This window comes from Urocitellus parryii, chromosome 5 (genome assembly GCF_045843805.1).
Source record: "Urocitellus parryii isolate mUroPar1 chromosome 5, mUroPar1.hap1, whole genome shotgun sequence".
Lineage (NCBI taxonomy): Eukaryota > Metazoa > Chordata > Mammalia > Rodentia > Sciuridae > Urocitellus > Urocitellus parryii.
In genome coordinates this window covers 21,421,605-21,447,491 of record NC_135535.1, presented here as the reverse complement: position 1 = coordinate 21,447,491, position 25,887 = coordinate 21,421,605, and the positions used below count along the sequence as shown (strand labels likewise).

The 25,887-nt window shown below is 36.8% G+C and overlaps 1 protein-coding gene across 6 annotated transcripts in view; it reads right to left on the bottom strand.

The window, feature by feature from the left end:
- Anks1b (ankyrin repeat and sterile alpha motif domain containing 1B) overlaps positions 1 to 25,887 on the bottom strand; it is a 1,073,357-nt gene that overhangs the window by 419,970 nt on the left and 627,500 nt on the right. For 4 of the 6 annotated variants that reach the window (XM_026398716.2, XM_026398722.2, XM_026398739.2 and 1 more), the window contains exons 13-14: positions 13,457 to 14,046; positions 11,690 to 11,762 (exon numbers count right to left, since the gene is read on the bottom strand). In XM_026398716.2, the coding sequence (XP_026254501.2) occupies positions 11,690 to 11,762; positions 13,457 to 14,046 (663 nt within the window). The remainder of the gene's footprint in view (positions 1 to 11,689; positions 11,763 to 13,456; positions 14,047 to 25,887) is intronic. The other 2 variants (XM_026398730.2, XM_026398757.2) reach the window with 1 other exon arrangement.

The following is a 25,887-nucleotide window of genomic DNA, read 5'->3' as shown; positions in this document are numbered from 1 at the left end:
TTTTTTTTCTCCCTTATTAAGTTTTTCTCTTTTAAACTATCTGGCTCATATCTCTTACCATTGTCTTAATGGGGTTTTATTTTGCTGTAATTATATCTTTTATTATAAGTTTTCTCAGGTCTTTTTTGGAGATAAGCAGAGTTTAAATATAGAGAATTCCACTCTAAGTAACACACTTAGAAAAAAATAATAAGAGTATACACCAGGTGCAAATGGTTTATTTAAATGCTTCGGTAGCTCACACAGAAGATATTTTTGTTGTAAGTGCACAGGGTAATAGAGTTCTGTTTTATTTCCTTTATTTTTATAATAAAGGCTCATTGTCACTATCACAATCATTTCAAGTGTCAACAGTGGTTGGTAAGGTATTTGGTATCACACGTTGAGATTTTGTTAAAAAATAAGCCTCTTAGTTTTATGTTTGTGCACATTTGTTGTGATACAAAGAGATAATGGTGGGATTTTCTAAGGAAATTCTTTGTTGATACAGAATTGTATCAGAAATTGACAGATCAATTTGCACACTGTCTAGGATATACATCTTACATATATAATTATATCATATCTGTAATTCTGGTTATTGTAGGAATATAATCCACATCTCACAGAGGAAATTATGCACTCGTTTTTTAAATGATGACTACAACAGAGAAAATCAGTTAGTATAGTGTTTGAGGGACAAAAGGTGAATCAATAAAAATGCCTAAGAACTTTTTAGTACTGTCAAATAAAAATGAATCCAGACTTAGGCAGGCTGAGATTTTGAAGATGATTCTTATAGGAAGACTGCTCTTCCCTCAGGATTTTTAAGCATCTCAAAAATCAAACAGAAAGAGCCTTTTTCTTTATAGGAGGGTTAAGTGGGACTAGCAGGGTCTGTGGGGGGCAAATTGATACAGAGGGTAGAGCTGAGCACACATCAGGATCAGGGAGGTATCAAGAGGAAATGATTTTATCTGTGCTCAGCTGATTTGGAATGAATGGTTAAGGCAGGATGTTTTATATTTTAGTACAGGCTCAGATTTGGGGGCAAGCAAAGTTCAGGAGTCTGTAGGGAGGAGGAGAGATGCCTGACTAAAGTTTGGTCAAGACAAATTAGTACAAGGAATAGGTAATTGTGAGCATTTGGTAAGTGCTGTACCTGCCAACTAATGAAAAGTACACACTATCAAAATGCTGACTCTTTTTGTCATAAAACTTCTTTAAAAAGCTTAGTGGATTCAAAAAGCTGGCAAGAAGGCTGGCATGGTGGAGCGTGCCTGTAATCTTAGCAACTTGGAAGGCTGAGGCATGATAATTGCAAGTTGGAGGCCAGCCTCAACACTTTAGCAAGACCTTATCTCAAAATAAAAACAGGCATGTAGCTCAGTATGTAGAATGCTCCTGAGTTCAAACTCCCCTGAGTAAAATGTAAAAATTTACATTCTTAAAATTTGTATATCTTCTTAAAAAATAAAAGCAGGAAGGATAAAGTATTAGAATTCTGTGTTTATTCCCATATGCATGCCTACCATGCACATGACTGCAGAACACATATACTAGTGTTTTCATTTAAGTGTCCTGTATAGTTCAGTGAAAGGTTTATTACAAAAGTTGAGATGCTCAGGTGAAAAACTTCTATATATATATATATATATATATATATATATATATATATATATATACAAGAACTTATCTATTCTACAGACATATATCAATTAGATTATACATTATTATATTAACATATTTTTTTAAAAAAATATTTATTTTTTAGTTGTAGTTGGATGCAATACCTTTATTTTATTTATTTTTATGTGGTTCTGAGGATCAAACCCACCCAGGGCCTTGAACGTGGTGAGTGCTCTACTGCTGAGCCACAACCCCAGCCCTATATTAACATATTTTAAAAGCACTGTAAAATGATGATCTGGCAGCATTCCTAGAATAACCTCATGGAAATTTACATATTTGAGATTTATTGGCTATTGTCTTTAAGAAATCAAGAAGAGGAAATCTTTAAGTGAATTTATTCTACCAAAGCATATTCCATAAAATGAAAGATAAAAGTATAAGTCATAGAATTATAGAGTTGGAAAAGATGTAGTCCTACCCCTTTATTTTCAAATGAGGAAACAGCCTCATTGTGAAGTATTCAATTCCCCAAGTCACACAGCAAGTCAGTGCAGAGGTGGGAGTAGCAGTCAGACCTCAGGGATTGTTTCCTCTTTGAGGGTGAATTTCACAAGTACAATGTGGTTTCATAGGTTATTTGCTGAATATAGAAGGAAGATAATGCTGATTCATCATTAAATGAGAAGAAAAGGTTGCAGAGAAATGCATATGGCATGGGCTCACGTTTTTAAAATACAACCCTATCTCCCTCTTTCCCTCTCTCATTCTCCCTCTCTCCCTCTCTCCCTCTCTCCCTCTCCCTGTATCATCATCATCATCATCTGACACATGAAACTGTAGAAAAGGGTGAAAACATATATACTAGACTTACACTGAATGGGAAAAGAAAAGGTAAAGCAAGAGGGTAAGAAAAAAAATGTAACCAAACAGAATTTGAAAAAATGGTATGTGAAAAAGAATACTGCAAAATTTTGTATGCAACATTCTTATTAATGTGTAAAAATTGAATGTACACATAGGTAAGTGCTAGAAGGTCAGTGGGACATATATTAACAACATGAACAAAAGAAAATAACACTTTGATCAGCTCTGGGTTATGGACATTTAAAAATTTTGTGTAACTTAAGTTTTTGTAGTAACAGAAAAATGGAATAAAAACAAGAGAAGTGAATCTCTTCTCTGAAACTAAAGAATCACACCTATTTTAATTCAAAAGTGATAGACTCGATCATATTTTAACAGTATTCCCTTAGCAAATTTTTATCAATATTGATAGCTATATTTTATTTCAAATACAAATGTTTATATGTGTGTGTCTCTGTATAAATTCTTTATCATTACATCTGTTTATTAAATTGGTGTATACTTTATTGAATGGCTTAGATAATAAATAAAAATAATACATACTCACTATACAAATTTCAAAAAATTTATAAAAAAAGAGCAGAAGATAAAAATCATTGTATATCTTATACAAAGAGATCGACAGCTAACCCTTTTTGCTGGTGTCCTTCCAGATCTTTTGCAGGCATGTGCATTCACAACATTTGTTAACTACTTTAGTCACTAGATAATATATCATGGTTTTATTTCTGTGGTAATAAATACCCATACAATGTCATTTTAATTAAACTGTTAGCATTTTTTCATAAAGAATTACTATAATTCACTTTATAAAATGAATTAGTGGTTATTTGCTTTGATTTGGTTTTTAAAATGGTCATGAAGTGAACCTCTTCACATATTCATTTTTTTTTGCCCTTGTCCATTTGCTTCCTTGAGATACATTCTTACAAGTGATATTTCTGGGTAGCCACTTCAAATAGTAAAATATTTAATTTAATTAATATTTAATTTGTTAACTCCTTAGACATTTATACTGGAGTTTCCATAATACTAGTAAATGAAAAGCCCTTTGTTATCAGGATAGTGTATCAGGAATATAACCAGAATAAGCTATAAAGTTTTCCTTGTGAGTAAGTGACCCACATGTATCCCTTAATTTTTCATTGTATTTTAGGAAAACAAATTTTTACCTAAAATCAATCATGATGATAACCTATGACTTATGAAAGTCTACTACCTATCTTTCAAATTATTCCTAAAATTTTCTAAAATGCCAGTGTGAAGTCATTGATGGTGGATTTTATAAAATGCATCCACATTTTTATGGAAGTTATTCAGTTAGTATTTTAAAACCTGTAAAGAAGACCCTTTGCAATTGTTTACTGTCATTTTGCAAGGGGTATATTCTAACAAATACACATTATTCCTATGTTCAAGACATATATGCACATATACATGAAATAATGGACCTTCATTAATCCTTTGGACAATTTTTTCTTAAGAGAATAATGGATGAAAATGAGCTTGCCAGAGGCTCAGGAAGCTGAGGCAAGAGGATCAAGATTCAAACTTGGCCTTAGCAACTTAGGGAGGAATATAGTAAGGAATTTAGCAAGACCTTGCCTCGAAATAAAATATTTTATAAAGGGCTGGGGATGTGGCTTAGTGATAAGCATCCCTGGGTTCAATCCCCATACCAAAAACACACAAAACAAAATAAAACAATAACAAAAATAATCAAGATATAAGATAGTCTGTACCAAGAATGTACTTATCTACTTTCCCTTAAATTAGAGCTTCCCAAAATTTTAGGGCAAGAAGCTGTTTTCCATATGAAGATGTGAAGTTCAGGCTAAAAAAAAAAAGATCTGTTTAAAGTCATCATTCTAATAATTATTAGTGTAGGTATTCAAATACACATGACATGTTTTTGACTCAACGAAATAATTTTTTTTTTTTTTTTTTTTTTTTTTTTTACTGGAGATTGAACCCAAGTGTGCTTAACCACTGAGCTTTTTGTTTTTATTTTGAGACAGGGCTTGCTAAGTTGCTGAAAGCCTTGCTAAATTGGTGAGGCTGCCCTCAAACTTCGAAATCCTCCTATCTCAGCCTCCTGAATTGCTGGGATTACAGGCATGTGTGATCATGCCCAGCTCAACAACAACAACAACAACAAAATTAAGGATTTGAGCTTCCCAGTAATAGAATTTATTGTCTCTTGAAGTAGTGGACTCATCATCATGAGAAGTGTGTAAACAGATGTTAGTTGATGTTGGTTGCTTATATATTAGAGACATTATGGAAAAAGTATTCCAGTACTAGCGGATGATTGCAAAAACTCATCTCTCCATACATATTTTAGAGGATTAGATTTTTCTTTTAACTGAAATAGAATGTACCATTTTTAAACTATTGATATATCATAAGCAAATATTAGGCCACAGAATAGTGTTCAACTATTTCAAACTTAAGGAAAGAGTAATTTTACATTGACTATTCCCCATAATTTCAAAGCTAGAGAATCTCAGCCATATTCTCATGATCAAAATCTACATTATATAAGTTATTTTAGTTTTTAAAGACTATTCAAAATACATGGGGCAAATTTTAGCATATATTGAGCTAGGAACACAATTTTTTGGCAGATCAAACGACATTACTTGATAAAGAGTAGTTAACTCATGCTAGGCTAACAATTACTATAGTTCACATTTTTATATAACTGTTCTAATATTAAGGGATTCCTTAGATTTAATCTATTTGAAAAAATAAATCACTTAAGGAAGTGTTATGTAAAATAATAATAAAAATAAATTTTCTCTTGATTTAGATAAAATAGTATGCTTGTGTGCTAATGTATTCCACTACCCACCTTCCCCAGTTGGTTTTATTAAAAATAGTACTGTAAAAAGAAATAAAAATCAAAAATAAAATACGCCTGTTGCAAAGCATTTCACAGAGAGGTTTTTATGTGCGATTTAAAGGTTCATGGAAAAAATAATATTACTGGAGGCAAGGGAAATTCTTCCTCTGAAAACAAGTGAAACATGGGTCATCATTAGAGTGTGTACATTCACTTTAGAAAGTAGGAGACATTCAAGGCTGTGGCTCATTTTCGTATGTGACCATGTGGCCCATGCTTTGGGGTTTTAGCTAAAGCCCTCAATGTGGATAGTTTGGCTTTGCTGAGAAGAAGTGGTTGGTTCTATACTCAATACCCTTAAAAGATTCCCTTCAGTGCACATGAGTATGATTTAACCTGAGAAGAAAGCAATTAGCTAGCTTCTCTTGTCCTAGGTTGGGAGCATATGCTACTGAACAGAGTATGAATTCAAGAAGACAAATATCTGGATTTGAAACAGTCACCTGTGACAAGTTCCTTAACTTTTCTCAACCTTTCTTTGTCTATAAAATGGATATAATAATATTTCTCTGAATTGTTTTGAAAATTGAGTACGAAAATGTTCACTGTAAAAAATTGTATAGCACCTGATACATGGTGAGAAAGGAAAATATTTCAGTTTCTATCCTTCTTCTTTTTCTTTTCTCTAATACTGCAACTATAAAAATACATTTAAAATAAGCGTTCTCCTGGAGTGTGAGGAATGATATTCCCACCAACAACTTTAGCAGGACAGGATTCTGCTGCATTGGTGATAATGCACCTCCTGAGGTGGAGGCAGAGGTAACAGAACAAAGAACAAGGCCTGGAAGCAACCATGGAGGAACAGTGGCTGGGGCTGTGGGGATGTTTGCTCTTCCCCACTCAGCAAGAGACCTGCACAGAGGAAAAGGCCCAGTAACTAGGCTCTCCTAGTTACTGCAGACCCACTGAAATGGTGGAGCTTAGGCCAGAACAAGAGAGAACATTTACTGTGCCTTGGTGACTTCTGCCCTCAGATTCTCAGAGGAAGAGGAGTGAATCTAGGTGGGATCCTGAGTTGTTGACTTTCAGAAATATGTATTTTCCAGTAAACAACTAAGACTTACTCTTCATCTACCCAATATAGCCAGTGTACTCTATGATAAAATTCTTTATATACTCATTTTAATAGCTTTCCTTTAAAATTAAAATTTAGATAGAATTCATATATTGACAATATAGGTTTTTAAAAGATAAGATGCTAAAATATTTCGTTGGAGATAGAATTCAATCTTATAAAAAATCCTAGTCTTAAAAATTATAGTCTTAACTAAGTACTATTTTTACTTATGGACTTAGATCAATTTAATATAGTCCATACACCTGTAGTCTGTCTAGTGTAGCAGGAGATTTTTAAAGCTTGTTTAGAAATTAAAGGGTATTTTTAAGATTATCTGAAACTCTTGTATTTTTAAGTCTAGGCACTTGATTACTCTGCATATTCGCTGTTGTGTAATGATAAGAACATCCTGTGGAGCCAATTATTGCCTCCACTTACTTAAGAAATCCTCAATCTCATCAAGAAGATCATTAACCTGATTTTTAGAAAGTGTGAGAACTTGAAGTAATTCCAATGGACATATAAATTTCCTAACTTGAAAGGGTTTTCTTGTGATATAATGACAATGGTAAGAAATAAGACTTTAAGAAAGATATCACAGGAAAGCAACCAAAAATATGAGTACCGTAACTACAATTCTCATTGATCAGAAAGATAAACAAGATTTTTCAAGTATCTCCCATGTAGTACACACTCTAATTAGAAAGATAAAGCATGCATACATGGATAAGAAGACAGAGAATTTATAGTTATTGATCACCTGCTATGATCTAAGTTATAGTAGTATAGTATATAGTTTAATCTTGTGGCAGCCTCATGAGATGCTTATGAAAAATTTGATTTTATAGGTGGGGAAATTGACAATAGGTCAAAAATCCAATGAATTTGCAAACTGGGATTTAAGCCAGGTCTACCTGACTTCAAAATCAGAAATGTTGTTTGTGAAAATGATGAGTTAATATGTTCTGAGTGAGAAACTAAGGAACTGACCTAGAATAATCCAGTATGTCTTTTTAAATTTTTTAAATTTGTTTTAATTAGTTATACATGACAGTAGAATGCATTTATATAATTTCTCATTTTTCTGAGTGTACATGTTGCAGAATCATATTGGTCATGCAGTCACATATATACATACAGTAATAATGTCTGTTTCATTCTACTATCTTTCCTATGCCCACATCTCTTCCCCTCCCCTCCCATCACTTCTCTCTACCTAATCTAAGGTAACGCTATTCTTCCTTAGTGTCCCCTGCCTTATTGTGATTTACTCTTATTTCTGTCTTCATCCTGGACATGTGAGGTTGCTGGATAAGTTGTAAACTACTATATTTGAAAAATAAAAAGGAAACTGGTTTCAAAGAAGGAAATTAGTTTTGTTATAGAGACTGTTCGAACTTTGAACTGGTTCATATTTATTAAAATAAAGATGAGAGAATTCCAAATCTCTTCCTGGTCCAATAAATATGGTTTGTAAAACAAATATCTGACATTGGAAATGTGTAGGTACAGGAAGGGCAAACAAAAATGCTGAAACTAGCTAGATATGATGGTGCATGCCTGTAGTCCCCACTATTCAAAAGGTTAAGGCAGGAGGATTGAGGTAGAGTCCAGCCTGGGCAACTTAGGGAGACTTGTCTTGAAAAACAAAACAACAACAATTACAAAAATCCCTGCTGAAACAAAATGGGCAAGAGCACTGAAAATTTAATGTTGAACCTTTATGTATCTCCATTACTTATGATTTTATTCTCTCATCATCTGAGGTTTTAAGCAATGAATGCTCATAAAAAACATAGCATTATTAAAACCAGGCATAGCACTGGACTCAGTAGAGACTGATGACACTTATGTAAAGCAGTTATTTACTGTTTCTCATTCTAAATTTACCTCCCACTAATTTCATTGCACATCTCTTCCCTATTGGCAAGCCAAAAAAGGAATACTCAGACTTCATGAAAAACAATTTAGTAATATTTATAGCAAAGCATATTAGATTTTTCTCTTTGCTAGGGTAACATGGAGTTCTAATCTGTTTTTTTTTTTTAATCAATTGCTCAGTGGACTTGTCACAAACTGTATCCCAGTTGACCTCATGGTTCTAGGTAATAAAGCAAATTTAATCCTTGTGAGAACATTTGACATAAGGTTCTTAAACAAAGGCTTACGTGCATTCAGCTTTGTATTCCGTGTTGAACAGTTTTTCTGGCGGAGACAAGGTGAGAACTATGTTTAATGCATATCTACATGTGTCAGACACTCTACATATCCACTGCACATGTCTCTACAATGATTCTATATTAGTATGCCCATTTCTGTCGAGGGGCAAAAGAGTAAACAAGCTACTAGTAAATAGCAGAATTGAGCTTTGAGTTGGTGCTTCATTTTTTATTTCACTGTGTGATTTCCCAACCACATTGAGTACCCAGAATGTTATTTGTTGAGTACCATCTTCATGGGGTTATTTATCACCCCTCTAGTTAAGTCTAGCTTTGAGAGGGAAACGAATACAGCTCGGGAAAGCTGTGATTCATAACTGGCCTGAGGGTGAATTGGAATGCTATGTTATGGTCAATCACTTAGTGCATAATTAGAGTGTAATTAAGAGGCAAAAACTAAGGGACATATAGAGCCAGCCTTTGTCTATAGTAATGACTTCTTGTGGACTGAGTCTCCACTTTTATTTTCATTACAATTTCAGAAAAATGGTAAACAAAAACAGAGGTAGGATGGCAATAGGAGAGGTGGGTAGAGAGGAACTAAGGGGAAAAGAATCTGTAGATTTGTTTACCACTAAAATACCCTTTCCAAAGGTAGGTTTGCCTGAGTGACATTTTAAATATTTTTCCTTATTTTTTCCTAATGTTTATGATATTTTTATCATTCTGTGCCACCGTCTCTTGAAGAATTTAGAACATTAGAGTAACATTTAATGTTATCCAAGTTGAACCGTGAATTTAATGCCCATATCACTATGCCAAAAGAGAAGCACTTCTAGGTCTCAAACACTTTCATTATGGTGAAACTTACTAGCTCACCATGCAGACTTTCTATCTTTGAATAGTACAGTTGATATCAACAAAAAATGTGTATTCCTATTATTTTTTGGAAATGATTCTGTAAGCATATATGAAAGAACTGCATAGCAACATGTGTCCCCAGGCTGACTGGATTCTGGAAAATTCCCCAGTTGCTTCAGCCTAATGTTAGCAGTTGTAAAAATGAAGGTCATTCATTTGGTTTTGGTTCAACAGAAATTTGCAAGGATGGTTAGATTGGGGCCCTTTCACAGTTTTCCACTGATGTCAAAGCAAATCACCAGACTTTTATATTTGGGGTGTGTGTGTGTGTGTGTGTGTGTGTGGTCTCTGTGTGTGTGTGTGTGTGTGTGTGTGTGTGTGTTTGTCATGAAACTCAGATACTTTCCAACTCCTCCTGTTTTACTCTGAAATGGTCTTTCTGTTGTTGGCCCACTACAAACCTCCAATGAGGAGAAATAAGTAGACTTGTGTACTTTTCCTGCATGTGATACAAGAAGTGCCTCCACAGGTAAAAACGGGATGGCAAAGAACATGGTGGGGAAAGGAGGAAAAAGGAGGTGGAGGTTTGTAGCTAAAAGGGAGCATGTCCCTACTCTCCTAAGCCAATTGACCATCTCACTCTCTTTTTCCCAGGCCCGTGACCAGGCTCCAGGGTCAAGCTGTGGTTTTCCCCACATCCCTGCTGAGTGACAGCCAGGCTTGTTGCAGAGCCCCATCACTGCCCAGGCTCTTAGCACCTGGGCAACACTCTGCAAGTGCTCATTGGTAAAGAGCATCTCAGTCACTCAGCTTCATCTCTGAAAAGGTTCTCATTACTTGTGCTTTTGTCCTCTCCCTCACAAGGTCAGTGCTTCTGTGACCACTTTTGGGAACCAGGCAAAGTGAAAGTCCAAGTCATGCCAGTGAGGGCTTCATTTTTATTTAAGTTTTGATATTTTGTTTATTGTGGATTTGTAGCATTAATTTTGAGTTTTTAAAATATAAATTAAAATGTTATGTATCCTGATAAGCATCGGGATACATAATATTTTAAAATTTAAGCATCCCTTAAATTTTGTTCCCTAGACAAATTCTTCACTCATCTCAAACTAGTCAGGGCTTTGCTGAAAAAAGTTCAATATCTGTTTACCCTTTAGACATCTTTCTCTTAAAAACAAAACAAAACAAAATAAAGCAAACAAACAAACAAAACAACCCAACTATCACTTCTGACTTAAATATGAGCTCTCCTGAGACCTTAGGAATCACCTGTTTAAAACTCCAAATTCTATAGATCTATCTAGTATACAATTGTACTGCTACTTTGTGGCAAGGTAGAAATAGAATCCAAGTCTTTTGACTTTTTCAAGAATAGTACATTTTATTTTAGTATAAATATTACTGAAATTTTAGGTTTAGTGATCTAGTATTTAATGTCTGTCAATACTAAGTAAAAAGATTTCAAAAGGTTTTAGATAGCTAGGCACTGAGATACAGGCCTATAATCCCACCAATTTGGGAGGGTGAGACAGGAGGATCACAAGTTAGAGGCCAGCTGCAACTACTAAGCAAGGCTCTCAGCAATTTAGCAAAATCCTGTCTCAAAATAAAAAATAAAAGAATTGGGGATGTAGCTCAATGGTAAAATACCTCTTGGTTAAATTTTGAGTATAAATGAAAAATGGTTTTGAATGGACTTCTACTCTAAACTTTAATTTTAGGGAAGAAAACAATATTTACCAAGCATAATATGTTAAACAGCAATTGCAAACCCAACTCTTCGTGAGATATTCTTTGAGGTTCTATGAGATACATGAAGATGAGTGATATATAGTTCTTGCCAAACAGAACTTATAACTTAGAGAAGTTGTTAATTGCTTTGGCCCAAATAAATAGGACATTTCATTGAATGAGAAATAGTGTATTAAATCATTGGATTCTACAGCACTTTGAAGTGCTTCCTACTGCACTCAACATAAGGTTGAAGCTTCATTAATATTAACTGGCACGGTAGAATAGCACATGGGAAAAATCCAAATTTGTTGAACCAATTTACTTATAATTGATGTTATTTACAGGTCAGGATTACTGGATCTGAGAGTAGAAGGAAATAATTTTCAGCAACTGTTACTATGATAAAACATGAAATTATCTAAAGATTTTAAAATTATTTCCTGGCTATTTTTAAAATTATATTTATTCATTATAAGTAGAGGAAAGTTTCCTTACTTGTGGTTTCACCATTCATCTCTTCAAGTTCACTGTTGATTCCAACATCTATGGAATTCATTATTTTGTCAATCTGTGGGAAATAAAGGCCATGAAAGGGGATTATTGCATTCACTTTTAACATTGCACTTTAAAATAACTTCCAATGCTAGGATCATATATTCTTGGTGTTATTACTACAGCAATACTATAATTAAGAGACCAATAGGGGAAAGCTTAAACTTCTTTTGAGGGATTTTTGAAAATATAAATTATGCTTCCCTTTTTTAAACTTTCAAAATTAATGTGTATGTTCTCTGTATTTCTTGAAATGAAATTTGTACTTGGATGATGAGTTAGTTAGAAACTGTGTATTCTTTAAACTTAGAAGGGGAAGGAGCTACGAATAAGATCATGTGATGAGATGTATCCTCTAGCATCCTTCCTCTTCTGCCTAAGAGCATGCATCTCATTTGACTGAAGAGACCAGGAGTCAGATTGTGGGCATGACCTTTAGAATCAAGGTCTAACTAAATGGTCTGATCAGTCACAAGCTGATTAGTAGGATCCAGTCACAAGAATATAGACACGGAACAACCTCATATTAAATTAATTAACAACTTTACTTTAACCTTCTAAAGGATAAATTAAATATTAATTAATCTTATCTCAAAAAATAATTCAAAAAGGAATTTAAATGTATTCAGATTTTAAAAAGAAGAAAGGAATATAATAACAAAAAAAATCCATCTACTAGTTTGTAATTTTGGAAAACACAATTATCTAAGATGGAGGTATCTCCCTCTTCCTCATATTGGCCAACATGTTATATGGCAGGTTTCAGAAAAGACAATGAGGATTGTCTCATTTTGTTCACCCTGAAACAGATGCAGAGATATCCAGTGATTTTTCCCAAATAGCTCAATGGAGAACATTAATATCAGAACCATATCTATTTCTAGTTTCCAGAATACTATAGTGACCTAATGTGCTTTTAAAGCTAGTCCAACTGGCACAGTCTTTTGAGAGACAAAATGTGACATGTTATAATGAAATATCATAAGAGACTATGGTCCATTCTTTTAAAAAATCAGGAAAAAGCAAGGAGCTTCATTATTTTATGATGTAATTCTCCTCAAAGACAAAGGATGATATTTTATAACCTTTCAAGGGCACTTACTTTCTGAATAACTCTTTCTGATTAAAGACTTTGTCTTTAAGGAGAGCTTAAATTGGTGATACTTGACCCCAAAACATCTTTTCCTTTAGTGATTCTCTGATAGCTGTAGAAGGGAAATATTAAGTGATGTGCATTTATTGCATGATTCTTAAAGAAGAGCCAGGAACTGTTCTTTTTATCATTAAGGTTAAGATTAGAAGGAGCTCTTCTAAAAATACAAAATACTTTAAGAAATAGAGACAAACTAATAGAGTTTAGCAAGTAGCAAAAGGATACCTAACAAAAAACAAGATTTTTCTCAATTTGTCAGCTACAGTGCTTGGTAGGATGTGATGTGAACATTCTCTGGTACCTCATAGCTGGTTACTTCTGCTTGACATCAATTTCTATGGAAACCATGGATTTCACCATATAGGTGGAGCTGTATTTGTTTTTATGCTACCATGAATTCATGTATTACCCATAGAACCTTTCCCTTCTGGTTGGACCTGTATATATTCGTTAATTTTCTGCTTTAGCCTCTGAAAGAATTAAAAAGCTGACAACCCTTCCCTAAGCCTCCCTCAGTTCTAAAGCCAAATATAAAGAACAAGAAGAACCAGGCTTACTTCTTCCCATTCAGATGTGAAAGACGGTGTTCTTTCAGAATTCCCTTTAGAACTGTGTTCAGCAGTTGAAGCTTCACTCCAGTTAACTCTGGATACTTTCTCCTTTGAAGGGTGGGCGATGAGATCAGAATCAGATTTAGAGACAGTTTTGGATAAATGCATGTCGATCAGGGCTCTAGGCAATGACCTTATTCTCCCCAGAGTACAAGCTCTTTCCACAAATCCCCCTGTATTCACAACCCACTGGTCTCCACTCCGGGATCCACTCCTGGTTGTTCTTGTGCCGACAATGGTATGGTTCTCGAGTTGGTTGCTTTTTTTGTGAAAAATTGTTCTACTGACCACTTTGGGTTTAATTTTCTTTACCACAGTTTCTGAGTTATTTTCTATTGGAGTCTGCTTGAAAGGCAAAGGACTGTTTGCCAAACTGACTTCATCTTGTCTTTCTTCACATTGACCTCTTTTCCCATAGAGATGAAATGGATTTTCAGGGGATTCACAGGCTGGAGAAGATCCATGGAGAAGGCCTGCAAATTGCCCAGGATCATATTCTTTAGGGGGATCATTGTCTTCCTGTTGAGAGAGGTCATCTGCAAAAGGGAGGAAGGATGTCAGGATTATATAAAGAACTATGAAAGCCATGATACAGTAGGAATGCCCTTATGAACTTGTGCAATGTCCAGACATTTGATTTATTGCTACATTGCACTTTATGAAACACCTATAACCCTGCAGTGCCAAATATAAAATGAATGTGTGTGTGTGTGTGTGTGTGTGTGTGTGTGAATTAATCTTGCTATACCTTAGTGTTCATTTCAGAGGTATGAATTGAGTAGTCAGTGACTGAATACCATTCTACCTGTCCCCAGGATATATACATAATATTGAATGAACAAAATTGGGTTTTCTTAAATAGGATACCCATATCCAAAACCTCAAAGTAAATGCATCATTGTATAGTGGAACATCTAGCATTTTGAGAAGAAGTACAATTAGAAGCAGTTTAAGGTTAATAATTCTGATAGTATTACCTTAAATATAAAATTAAGAACAATTCTACACGGATAAAAAGGGGTTTGTTCAGGCTTAAAATAGGCAAACAATGCATCCATAATATGACTTAAAAGCAAGACTATTACATGAAACTGAAGTTGAGCTATTAACACAAAGCTATCTTTTTCTTTCTTCTTGGAGACAACACTAGTTATTTCCTGATTTCTTCAGCTCTTTGGAAATGTAATGCAAAAAAAAAAAAAAAAAAAAAAAACCCAAACAGGGGGGATCCAACATGGCGGCCGGCGAGCAAGCAGCATTTCCTATACCTCCGCAGTAACAGGATCAGAGAGACACATAAATACACTTGCATGGGACCTGCTGAAGATCTTCTAACAATATTCCACGGGAAGGAGACCTGCCGATAACTAGTAAGTCTGTGTGAGGGGTCAGTTTGTCCCAGGCGACTGAATCTCGGCAACGCGGATCAGGGACAGATTCCTGCCGGTCACGGCGGCGGCTGATCTGGGCCCTGCAGGACTGAGTCTGGGATCGGCCTCAGGCGGTTCAGCACTAGGACCCACACTCCTACCACCCCACCCCCCTCCAGCCGGTTCGGAGCGACGCGGATCAGGTTCACAATCCCGCCGGTCACGGCAGCGGCTGATCTGGGCCCTGCAGGGCTGAGCCTGGGATCGGCCTCAGGTGGTTCAGCGCTAGGATCCACACTCCTACCACCCCACCCCCCTCCAGCCGGTTCGGACTAACCCGGATCAGGATCACAATCCTGCCGGTCACGGCAGCGGCTGATCTGGGCCCTGCAGGGCTGAGTCTGGGATCGGCCTCAGGTGGTTCAGCGCTAGGATCCACACTCCTACCACCCCACCCCCCTCCAGCCGGTTCAGAGCAACTCGGATCAGGAACACAATCCTGCCGGTCCCGGAGTTGGCTGATCTGGGCCCTGCAGGGCTGAGTCTGGGATCCGCCTCAGGCGGTTCAGCGCTAGGATCCACACTCCTACCACCCCACCCCCCTCCAGCCGGTTCGGAGCAACCCGGATCAGGAACACAATCCTGCCGGTCACGGCGGCGGCTGATCTGGGCCCTGCAGGACTGAGTCTGGGATCGGCCTCAGGCGGTTCAGCGCTAGGACCCACACTCCTACCACCCCACCCCCCTCCAGCCGGTTCGGAGCAACTCGGATCAGGTTCACAATCCCGCTGGTCACGGCGGCGGCTGATCTGGGCCCTGCAGGGCTGAGTCTGGGATTGGCCTCAGGTGGTTCAGCGCTAGGATCCACACTCCTACCACCCCACCCCCCTCCAGCCGGTTCGGAGCAACTCGGATCAGGGACACAATCCCGCGGGTCACAGTGGCGGCTGATCTGGGCCCTGCAGGGCTGAGTCTGGGATTGGCCTCAGGTGGTTCAGCGCTAGGATCCACACTCCTACCACCCCACCCCCCTCCAGCCGGTTCGGAGCAACTCGGATCAGGAACACAATCCTGCTGGTCACGGCGGCGGCTGATCTGGGCCCTGCAGGGCTGAGTCTGTGAACGGCCTCTAGCGGTTTGGCGCTAGGACTTTGGCAGCGCTTAGGGCGGAGTTTCAGCTTTGAGACAGAGGAGAGAAGTGGTCCAGTTTGGTTCCAGACACTGGTCGGACCACAGAGGAGGACAGCAGCCGCCATTTCAAAGAGATGATGTAATCATCCCCATGTTCTACTGATCACAGCTCATTCAGTTACGGAAGAGGTGATTTCAGGCTAGTAAATTTCAAAAACACAACAGTTGCACCAAGCAGAAAGAAGCGCGTGCAGTATGAAAAGACAAGGAAAGAAAGGATCACAAGCAATGCAGGTCAACTCAACTTTAGAAGAGGTAATAGCTGCAACAGATGGAATATCAGATAAAGAGTTCAGGATATATATGCTTCAGATGATCTGGAGTCTCAAGGAAGACATGAGACAGCAAAATCAGACAATGAAAGATCACATTGACAAACAAATCCAGGAAGTAAAAGATCAATTTCACAGGGAGATAGAGGTAATAAAAAACAAACAAATAGAAATACTAGAAATGCAGGAAACAATAAACCAACTTAAAAACTCAATTGAGAATACTACCAGCAGAGTGGATCACTTAGAAGATAGAACATCAGACAATGAAGACAGAGTATTTCAACTTGAAAAGAACATAGATAGCTCAGCAAGTCTACTAAGAAACCATGAGCAGAACATTCAAGAGCTATGGGATAATATCAAAAGACCAAACTTAAGAGTCATTGGGATACAGGAAGGCACAGAGCTCCAAACCAAAGGATTAAGCAATCTATTCAGTGAAATAATACAAGAAAACTTCCCAGACATGAAGAATGTGACAGAATCCCAAATCCTAGAAGCCTACAGGACGCCGATGGTGCAAAATCATAAGAGATCCACACCTAGACACATTATAATGAAGATGTCCAACATACAGAATAAGGAGAGAATTTTAAAAGCTGCAAGAGAAAGAAAGCAGATTACATTTAGGGGTAAACCAATCAGGATAACAGCTGATCTCTCGACACAGACTCTGAAAGCTAGAAGATCCTGGAATAACATATTTCAAACACTGAAAGAAAATGGGTTCCAACCAAGAATCGTGTATCCGGCGAAATTAAGCTTCAGGATAGAAGATGAATTTAAAACCTTCCATGATAAACAAAAGTTAAAAGAATTCGCAGCTAGAAAACCATCTCTTCAAAAAATCCTTGGCAAAACATTACAGGAAGAAGAAATGGAAAATAACATTGAAAACCAACAATGGGAGGTAGGACAGTAAAGGGGGGAAAGTAGTCAAAGAGGATAACAAACCAGGTTTAGTAACATCAATAAACAAATATGGCTGGAAGAACAAATCATATCTCAATAATAACCTTAAATGTTAATGGCTTAAACTCACCAATTAAGAGACACAGGCTAGCAGAATGGATCACAAAACAAGACCCAACAATATGCTGCCTACAGGAGACGCATCTGATAGGAAAAGATATTCATAGACTGAAGGTGAAAGGGTGGGAAAAATCATACCACTCATATGGACTGCGGAAACAAGCAGGAGTGTCCATACTCATATCTAATAAAATAGATTTCAAGCCAAAGTTAATCAAAAGGGATAAAGAAGGACACTTCATACTGCTCAAGGGAACCATACACCAACAAGACATAACAATCATAAATATATATGCCCCAAACAACGGTGCTGCTATGTTCATCAAGCAAACGCTTCTCAAGTTCAAGAGTCTAATAGACCACCATACAATAATCATGGGAGACTTTAATACACCTCTCTCACCACTGGACAGATCTTCCAAACAAAAGTTAAATAAGGAAACTATAGAACTCAATAACATAATTAATAACCTAGACTTAATTGACATATATAGACTATACCACCCAACATCAAGTAATTACACTTTTTTCTCAGCAGCACATGGAACCTTCTCAAAAATAGACCATATATTATGTCACAGGGCAACTCTTAGACAATATAAAGGGGTGGAGATAATACCATGCATCTTATCTGATCATAATGGAATGAAACTGAAAATCAATGATAAAAGAAGGAAGGAAAAATCAAGCATCACCTGGAGAATGAACAATAGGTTGCTTAATGATCAATGGGTTCTAGAAGACATTAAGGAGGAAATTAAAAAATTCCTAGAGTCAAATGAAAACACAGACACAACTTATCGGAATCTATGGGACACATTGAAAGCAGTTCTAAGAGGAAAATTCATTGCTTGGAGTTCATTCCTCAAAAAAAGAAAAAACCAACAAATAAATGATCTCATACTTCATCTCAAAATCCTAGAAAAAGAAGAGCAAATCAACAGCAAAAGAAGTAGAAGGCAAGAAATAATTAAAATCAGAGCTGAAATTAATGAAATTGAAACAAAAGAAACAATTGAAAAAATCGACAAAACTAAAAGTTGGTTTTTTGAAAAAATAAATAAAATTGACAGACCCTTAGCCATGCTAACGAAGAGAAGAAGAGAGAGAACCCAAATTACTAGCATACGGGATGAAAAAGGCAATATCACAACAGACACTTCAGAAATACAGATGATAATCAGAAATTATTTTGAATCCTTATACTCCAATAAAATAGAAGATAGTGAAGGCATAGATAAATTCCTTAAGTCTTATGATCTGCCAAGACTGAGTCAGGAGGACGTAGACAACCTAAACAGACCAATAACAATAGAGGAAATAGAAGAAACCATCAAAAGACTACCAACTAAGAAAAGCCCAGGACCGGATGGGTATACAGCAGAGTTTTACAAAACCTTTAAAGAGGAACTAACACCAATACTTTTCAAGCTATTTCAGGAAATAGAAAAGGAGGGAGAACTTCCAAATTCGTTCTACGAGGCCAACATCACCCTGATTCCGAAACCAGACAAAGACACTTCAAAGAAAGAAAACTACAGACCAATATCTCTAATGAACCTTGATGCAAAAATCCTCAATAAAATTCTGGCGAATCGGATTCAAATACATATCAAAAAAATTATACACCATGATCAAGTAGGATTCATCCCTGGTATGCAAGGTTGGTTCAATATACGGAAATCAATAAATGTTATCCACCACATCAATAGACTTAAAAATAAGAACCATATGATCATCTCGATAGATGCAGAAAAAGCTTTCGACAAAGTACAGCATCCCTTTATGTTCAAAACTCTAGAAAAATTAGGGATAACTGGATCATACCTCAACATTGTAAAAGCAATCTATGATAAGCCACAGGCCAGCATCATTCTGAATGGAGAAAAATTGAAGGCATTCCCTCTAAGATCTGGTACAAGACAGGGATGCCCTCTCTCACCACTTCTGTTCAACATAGTCCTCGAAACACTGGCCAGAGCAATTAGGCAGACGAAAGAAATTAAAGGCATAAAAATAGGAAAAGAAGAACTTAAATTATCACTATTTGCAGATGATATGATTCTATACCTAGCAGACCCAAAAGGGTCTACAAAGAAGCTATTAGAGCTAATAAATGAATTCAGCAAAGTGGCAGGATATAAGATCAACACGCATAAATCAAAGGCATTCCTGTATATCAGCGACAAATCCTCTGAAACGGAAATGAGGACAACTACTCCATTCACAATATCCCCCCAAAAAATAAAATACTTGGGAATCAACCTAACAAAAGAGGTGAAAGATTTATACAATGAAAATTACAGAACCCTAAAGAAAGACATAGAAGAAGACCTTAGAAGATGGAAAAATATACCCTGCTCATGGATAGGCAGAACCAACATCATCAAAATGGCGATATTACCAAAAGTCCTATATAAGTTCAATGCAATGCCAATCAAAATCCCAACAGCATATCTTGTAGAAATCGATAAAAGAATCATGAAATTCATATGGAATAATAAAAGACCCAGAATAGCAAAAACAATACTAAGCAGGAAGTGTGAATCAGGCGGTATAGAGATACCAGACTTCAAACTATACTACAGAGCAATAGTAACAAAAACAGCATGGTACTGGTACCAAAACAGGCGGGTGGACCAATGGTACAGAATAGAGGACACAATAACCAATCCACAAAACTACAACTATCTTATTTTTGATAAAGGGGCTAAAAGCATGCAATGGAGGAAGGATAGCATCTTCAACAAATGGTGCTGGGAAAACTGGAAATCCATTTGCACCAAAATGAATCTGAATCCCTATCTCTCGCCGTGCACAAAAGTTAACTCAAAATGGATCAAGGAGCTTGATATTAAATCAGAGACATGGCATCTGATAGAAGAAAAAGTTGGTTATGATCTACATGCTGTGGGATCGGGCTCCAAATTCCTCAATAGGACACCCATAGCGCTAGAGTTAACAAATAGAATCAACAAATGGGACTTACTCAAACTAAAAAGTTTTTTCTCAGCAAAAGAAACAATAAGAGAGATAAACAGGGAGCCTACATCCTGGGAACAAATCTTTACTCCACACACTTCAGATAGAGCCCTAATAACCAGAATATACAAAGAACTCAAAAAATTAGACAATAAGATAACAAATAACCCAATCAATAAATGGGCAAAGGACCTGAACAGACACTTCTCAGAGGAGGACATACAATCAATCAATAAGTACATGAAAAAATGCTCACCATCGCTAGCAGTCAGAGAAATGCAAATCAAAACTACCCTAAGATACCATCTCACTCCAGTAAGACTGGCAGCCATTAGGAAGTCAAACCACAATAAGTGCTGGAGAGGATGCGGGGAAAAGGGCACTCTTGTTCATTGCTGGTGGGACTGCAAATTGGTGCAGCCAATTTGGAAAGCAGTATGGAGATTTCTTGGAAAGCTGGGAATGGAACCACCATTTGACCCAGCTATTCCCCTTCTCGGTCTATTCCCTAAAGCCCTAACAAGAGCATGCTACAGGGACACTGCTACATCGATGTTCATAGCAGCTCAATTCACGATAGCAAGACTGTGGAACCAGCCTAGATGCCCTTCAATAGATGAATGGATAAAAAAATGTGGCATTTATATACTATGGAGTATTACTCTGCATTAAGAAACGACAAAATCATAGAATTTGGAGGGAAATGGATGGCATTAGAGCAGATTATGCTAAGTGAAGCTAGTCAATCTTTAAAAAACAAATACCAAATGACTCCTTTGATATAAGGGGAGTAAACAAGGACAGGGCAGGGACGAAGAGCTTGAGAATAAGATTTACATTAAATAGGGATGAGAGGTGGGAGGGAAAGGGAGTGAGAAGGGAAATTGCATGGAAATGGAAGGCGATCCTCAGGGTTATACAAAATGTCATATAAGAGGAAAGGAGGGGCAAGACAAGATAATACAAATGGAAGAAATGATTTACAGTAGAAGGGGTAGAGAGAGAAAAGGGGAGGGGAGGGGAGGGGAGGGGAAGGGAGGGGGGATAGTGGAGAATTGGACAGACAGCAGAATACATCAGAAACTAGAAAGGCAATATGTCAATCAATGGAAGGGAAACTGATGTGATACAGCAATTTGTATACGGGGTAAAAGCGGGAGTTCATAATCCACGTGAATCAACCGTGTAATATGATGTATTAAGAACTATGTAATGTTATGAACGTCCAATAAAAAAAAAAAAAACCCAAACAAACAAACAAACAAACAAAAAAAGAATGATAATTTTTATTGGCCTTTTTCCTAAAATAAAACAAAATTTCCTTGAGATTAAATATACCATGCTCTTTTATGACTTAATTTGACATTTAAAGGTATACTGTGTAAAAGTAAATGCATCATTGAATAGTGAACAATATAAAGAACTTAGCACAGGAAATCAGTTTACTTCTTTCAGTGTCCTTTTGCATCCATAGAGACAGCCAAATGTTTGCCAAGATTGAACTTTCATTTTCTGATTAACTCATAATATACTCTTGCAAAATGAAATATAGTCAATGTGGGACACAACAACAACAAATTCAAAGATGATTTGCTGATCCATACTTTAAAAAGTTAGTTATTACTACAAGCCTCAAACACCAAAGTTTTTATGGATTGACAAGTAACATATAATGAATACGTGCTATTTATTAGGCACTGAATTAGAAGTTATATTTAATTCATCTTGTTTGATCCTCATGACAATCCTGTGATGTGATTATTAATAACAATCCTAATTTTCTGATGGAAAGAGTTAAAACAAAATATTAAATTCTCATATTTTTGATAAATGGGCAACCACAATGAATATTAATAGACATTTGCCCATAGGTTGCTACAGACAAATCTATACTTTATATTGAGTATTGTCCCCAGGCCCCAAGCTGTTCTCCCACTGGGAGCTGGTAAGAGCAGTTTTATTCCTAGCTCTACTTATTTCCAGACCTCACCCTGGTTCCTGCTTAGATTTTCCAAAGAGATGTCTCCCTGCCAGATCTATCCCACCAGCATCCTGAGATGGAAGAAAGAACAATGATAGAGGAGAAATCCAAGAGACACCAATCCATATGGGAAAAAAATCTGCATCCACCTATTACTATTCTAACCACTTCAGTTTTCCCACAGAAAATCCATCCCTTTCCAAAGAAACTACAATATGTCCTTGAAGACTCCCTTCTGTCTGTCCTCACCACAGAGGCCATTCATGGGATAGAAGAGTAGGTAGAGAGCAGGGCAAGGCAGCTTTGAACTCTCTCAAGATTATAGAGATTATAATTATGGCTTATTATGTTCAGTTCGTGGAGGTAAAAACTAACTCACAACTTAAGCTGCTCAAGTTTTTCCACCTAGTCAGTGGTTGAGATTCAACCTAAGGTCTATCAGATTACAACATCTAATCATCTGGATACTAATATTACTATTATAATAAAAGAACAATTTGGGATTAATTTACCAAGAGGACAAGCAGAGAAGCTCTGGTGTGGAGAGGGACATGCTGCTTCTGTTCATGATTATTTCTAGAATTTGGGAAAAGTATATTAAGAGTCTATTAAAGTTTTGTTTGTTCAGTTTGTGTGTGTGTGTGTGTGTGTGTGTGTGTGTGTGTGTTTCTTCTTATAGATAAGCTAATACTAGAAGGAAACAAGTCCTGGCATTCTTTTCCAATTTATTTTCTCTTTCTTCTGAGGTAGCTTGAATCCCCCACAGTGCTTTTCAACATGAGCATGTTGGTCTGGGATGACAATAATGGTGAGTAATTGTAGGAAGGAGGAATTCTGAAATAAAGAAATTCAGAATTTCATTTTGAAGATTGCTGAAGAAGGCTACAGGGATTGAGTTTGAAAAGAAAATTGAAAACAGTCCACCAATTGTGGGAAAAAGATTCCGTAAATCTCTATCAAAAAGATTTCTGACCATGTTCATTATCAAGAATAATGAGACTGTTAGAGGCAGTATATTATTTTAGAGTTTCTGTGAATTGTATTATAGGTTACCATCTCTTCTCTATTTTGAACAAAATGACCATCGTTATAATCCCCAATCACTTTATATTGTCCAAGTCCTCTTGTTAAAAGCAGTTACTTCCCTAAGTAAAAGAGAATTTAGTTATTAGTGTATAAGCTTGGTTTACTGAATAACAGTTTTTAGCATTTTTTGCCAAGAGTGGTAAATATTATTTGCTTATTTTAGTGGCCAGATTCTAAAGATTACTAAAATCAAAGAAAATGAGAGGTTGATATGAAACCTCTTGAGAAGCCTGTGTTGTTGATGGATTAGAGCCAACTGGTCTGAGCACAGCTCCCTGTAGCCACGCCCCTCCCTGCAACCAGTCCTCCTGTGCTGAATTCCACTGTGGCCACATGCCTTGCATTACTGCATGGGACTGCAGCAAAATGATATAACGAGAGAGATTTGAAAGGTTCTTTGTTGCTCTTGAAACCCTGCCACATATGACCAAGTTAAAATGGCCTTCTAGATAATGAAATGACACATTATCCAGTTGTTTTAAAATGTAGATTTTATTATTTTTTAGGTATGGTAAAGCCAATAGATCAGGAGATGACTGTCACTGAAAAGACAAAATGTTAAACTCAAAGATCCAAGAAGAGAGGCATGTTACATCAATAGGAGATTCGGGGGAAGCAGTGGGGACTGACAGGAAGTAGAAGGAGTAAGGAAAGATTGTGGCAAGAATCTTTATTGTGATTTCCATAGGACAAAACAAACAAAGCAGAGATGAACAGGTTTAGGATTAGATAGTTTGAATAACTTCAGAGGGTTCAAAGGTGTAGAGATTGTCCCTAGTTATCTGGTCCCTGGCCCTGGGTAATTAGGGCAGCTAAATAGTGGCCGAGAGTGTATGAGCCTGGTAAAAGAGATGGTGGGGTATGGGCTTTGGATTGGAAAATCATGCTCAGAGGCAACTTGTTCACTGTATCTAGGAATTAGCTAGCCCTGGGAGGGAAAATCCCTCTAGAATCAGCAACATCCCAAAGTGTCAGAACACCAAACCAAACAAAACACAAAATAAAAAAGACATAGTTAATACAGCAGTCACCCACATCATGCCAGCCAACTTCCGCACATGTGAATGAGGCCATTCAGGCCCAGCCTCAGGCCAATCTGCCAACTGACCACAGTGCATGAGCAAGCACTGCCAAGATAAGCCGAGTCTGGCAGACCAGAAAAAAAAAAAATACCCAGAATCATGATCCCATTAATGGCAATTATTTTAAACCATTAGGTTGAGCTGGTTTGATATGTGGCAATAAATAATAAGTAAAAGTCAAACTATATCCTAAGTTTTAAAGAATTAGTATATTCTTTAAAATAAATTCTTGCAATGTTTATATTTCTACTTTTGAAAAATGATGATAGTAATAGTATACACCTAAAAAGTGTTATAAAGATTGAAGAGGTAATAGAAGTTTCTAGGCCCATGTGGGCTTATATAAGAAAATATGATAAACTGGGTGACTTATAAATACCAGATATTTATGTCTCACAATTCCAGAGGCTTGGAAGTTCAAGATCAAGATACTAGTTGATTTTGTGTCTGCTGAGGGCCTGCTGTCTAGCTCACAGACAGCATCATCTTACTGATGATAGAAGGGTCTCTTACAAGGGTGCTAATCCCATCCACATGGACTCTTGCCCTCATGACCTATTCACCTCCCAAAGGTCTCACTTCCTAATACTATCACCTTTGGGATTAGGATTTCAGCAGTGAATGGGGGTGAGGTACAAACGTTTGGACCATAGCAAGAAGTCAAGCAGTTAGACAATAACTATCACATAAAAGGTATTCTATTTTTCTATTATTGTGACAATAGCTTTATTTTTATTAATTTGATAGTTTTTATTCTAATTTATTGTATACATCAGCAGAATGCATTACAATTCATATTAAACATATAGAGCACAATTTATTGTATCTCTGGTTGTATACAAAGTATATTCACACCATTTGTGTCTTCATACATGTATTAGAGTAATGATGTCCATCTCATTCCACCATCTTTTCTACCCGCTTACCCCCTCCCACCCCTTTGCCCTATCTAGAGTTCCTCTAATCTTCCCATGCTCCCCCTCCCAACCACACTATGAATCAGCCTCCTTATATCACAGAAAACATTCAGCATTTGTTTTTTGGGGATTGTTTATAGAAGCACAATTCACAGTAGCTAAACTGTGGAACCAACCTAGATGCCCTTCTGTACATAAATGGATAAAGAAAATGTGGCATATATACACAATGGAATATTACTCAGCAATAAAAGAGAATAAAATCATGGCATTTTCAGGTAAATGGATGGAGTTGGAGAAGATAATGCTAAATGAAGATAGTTTTATTTTTTTTAAATTTATTCTAATTAGTTATACATAACAGTAGAATGCACTTCGACACATCATACATAAATGCAATATAACTTCTCATTCTTCTGCTTGTACATGATGTAGAAGCACACAGGTTGTGTAATCATATA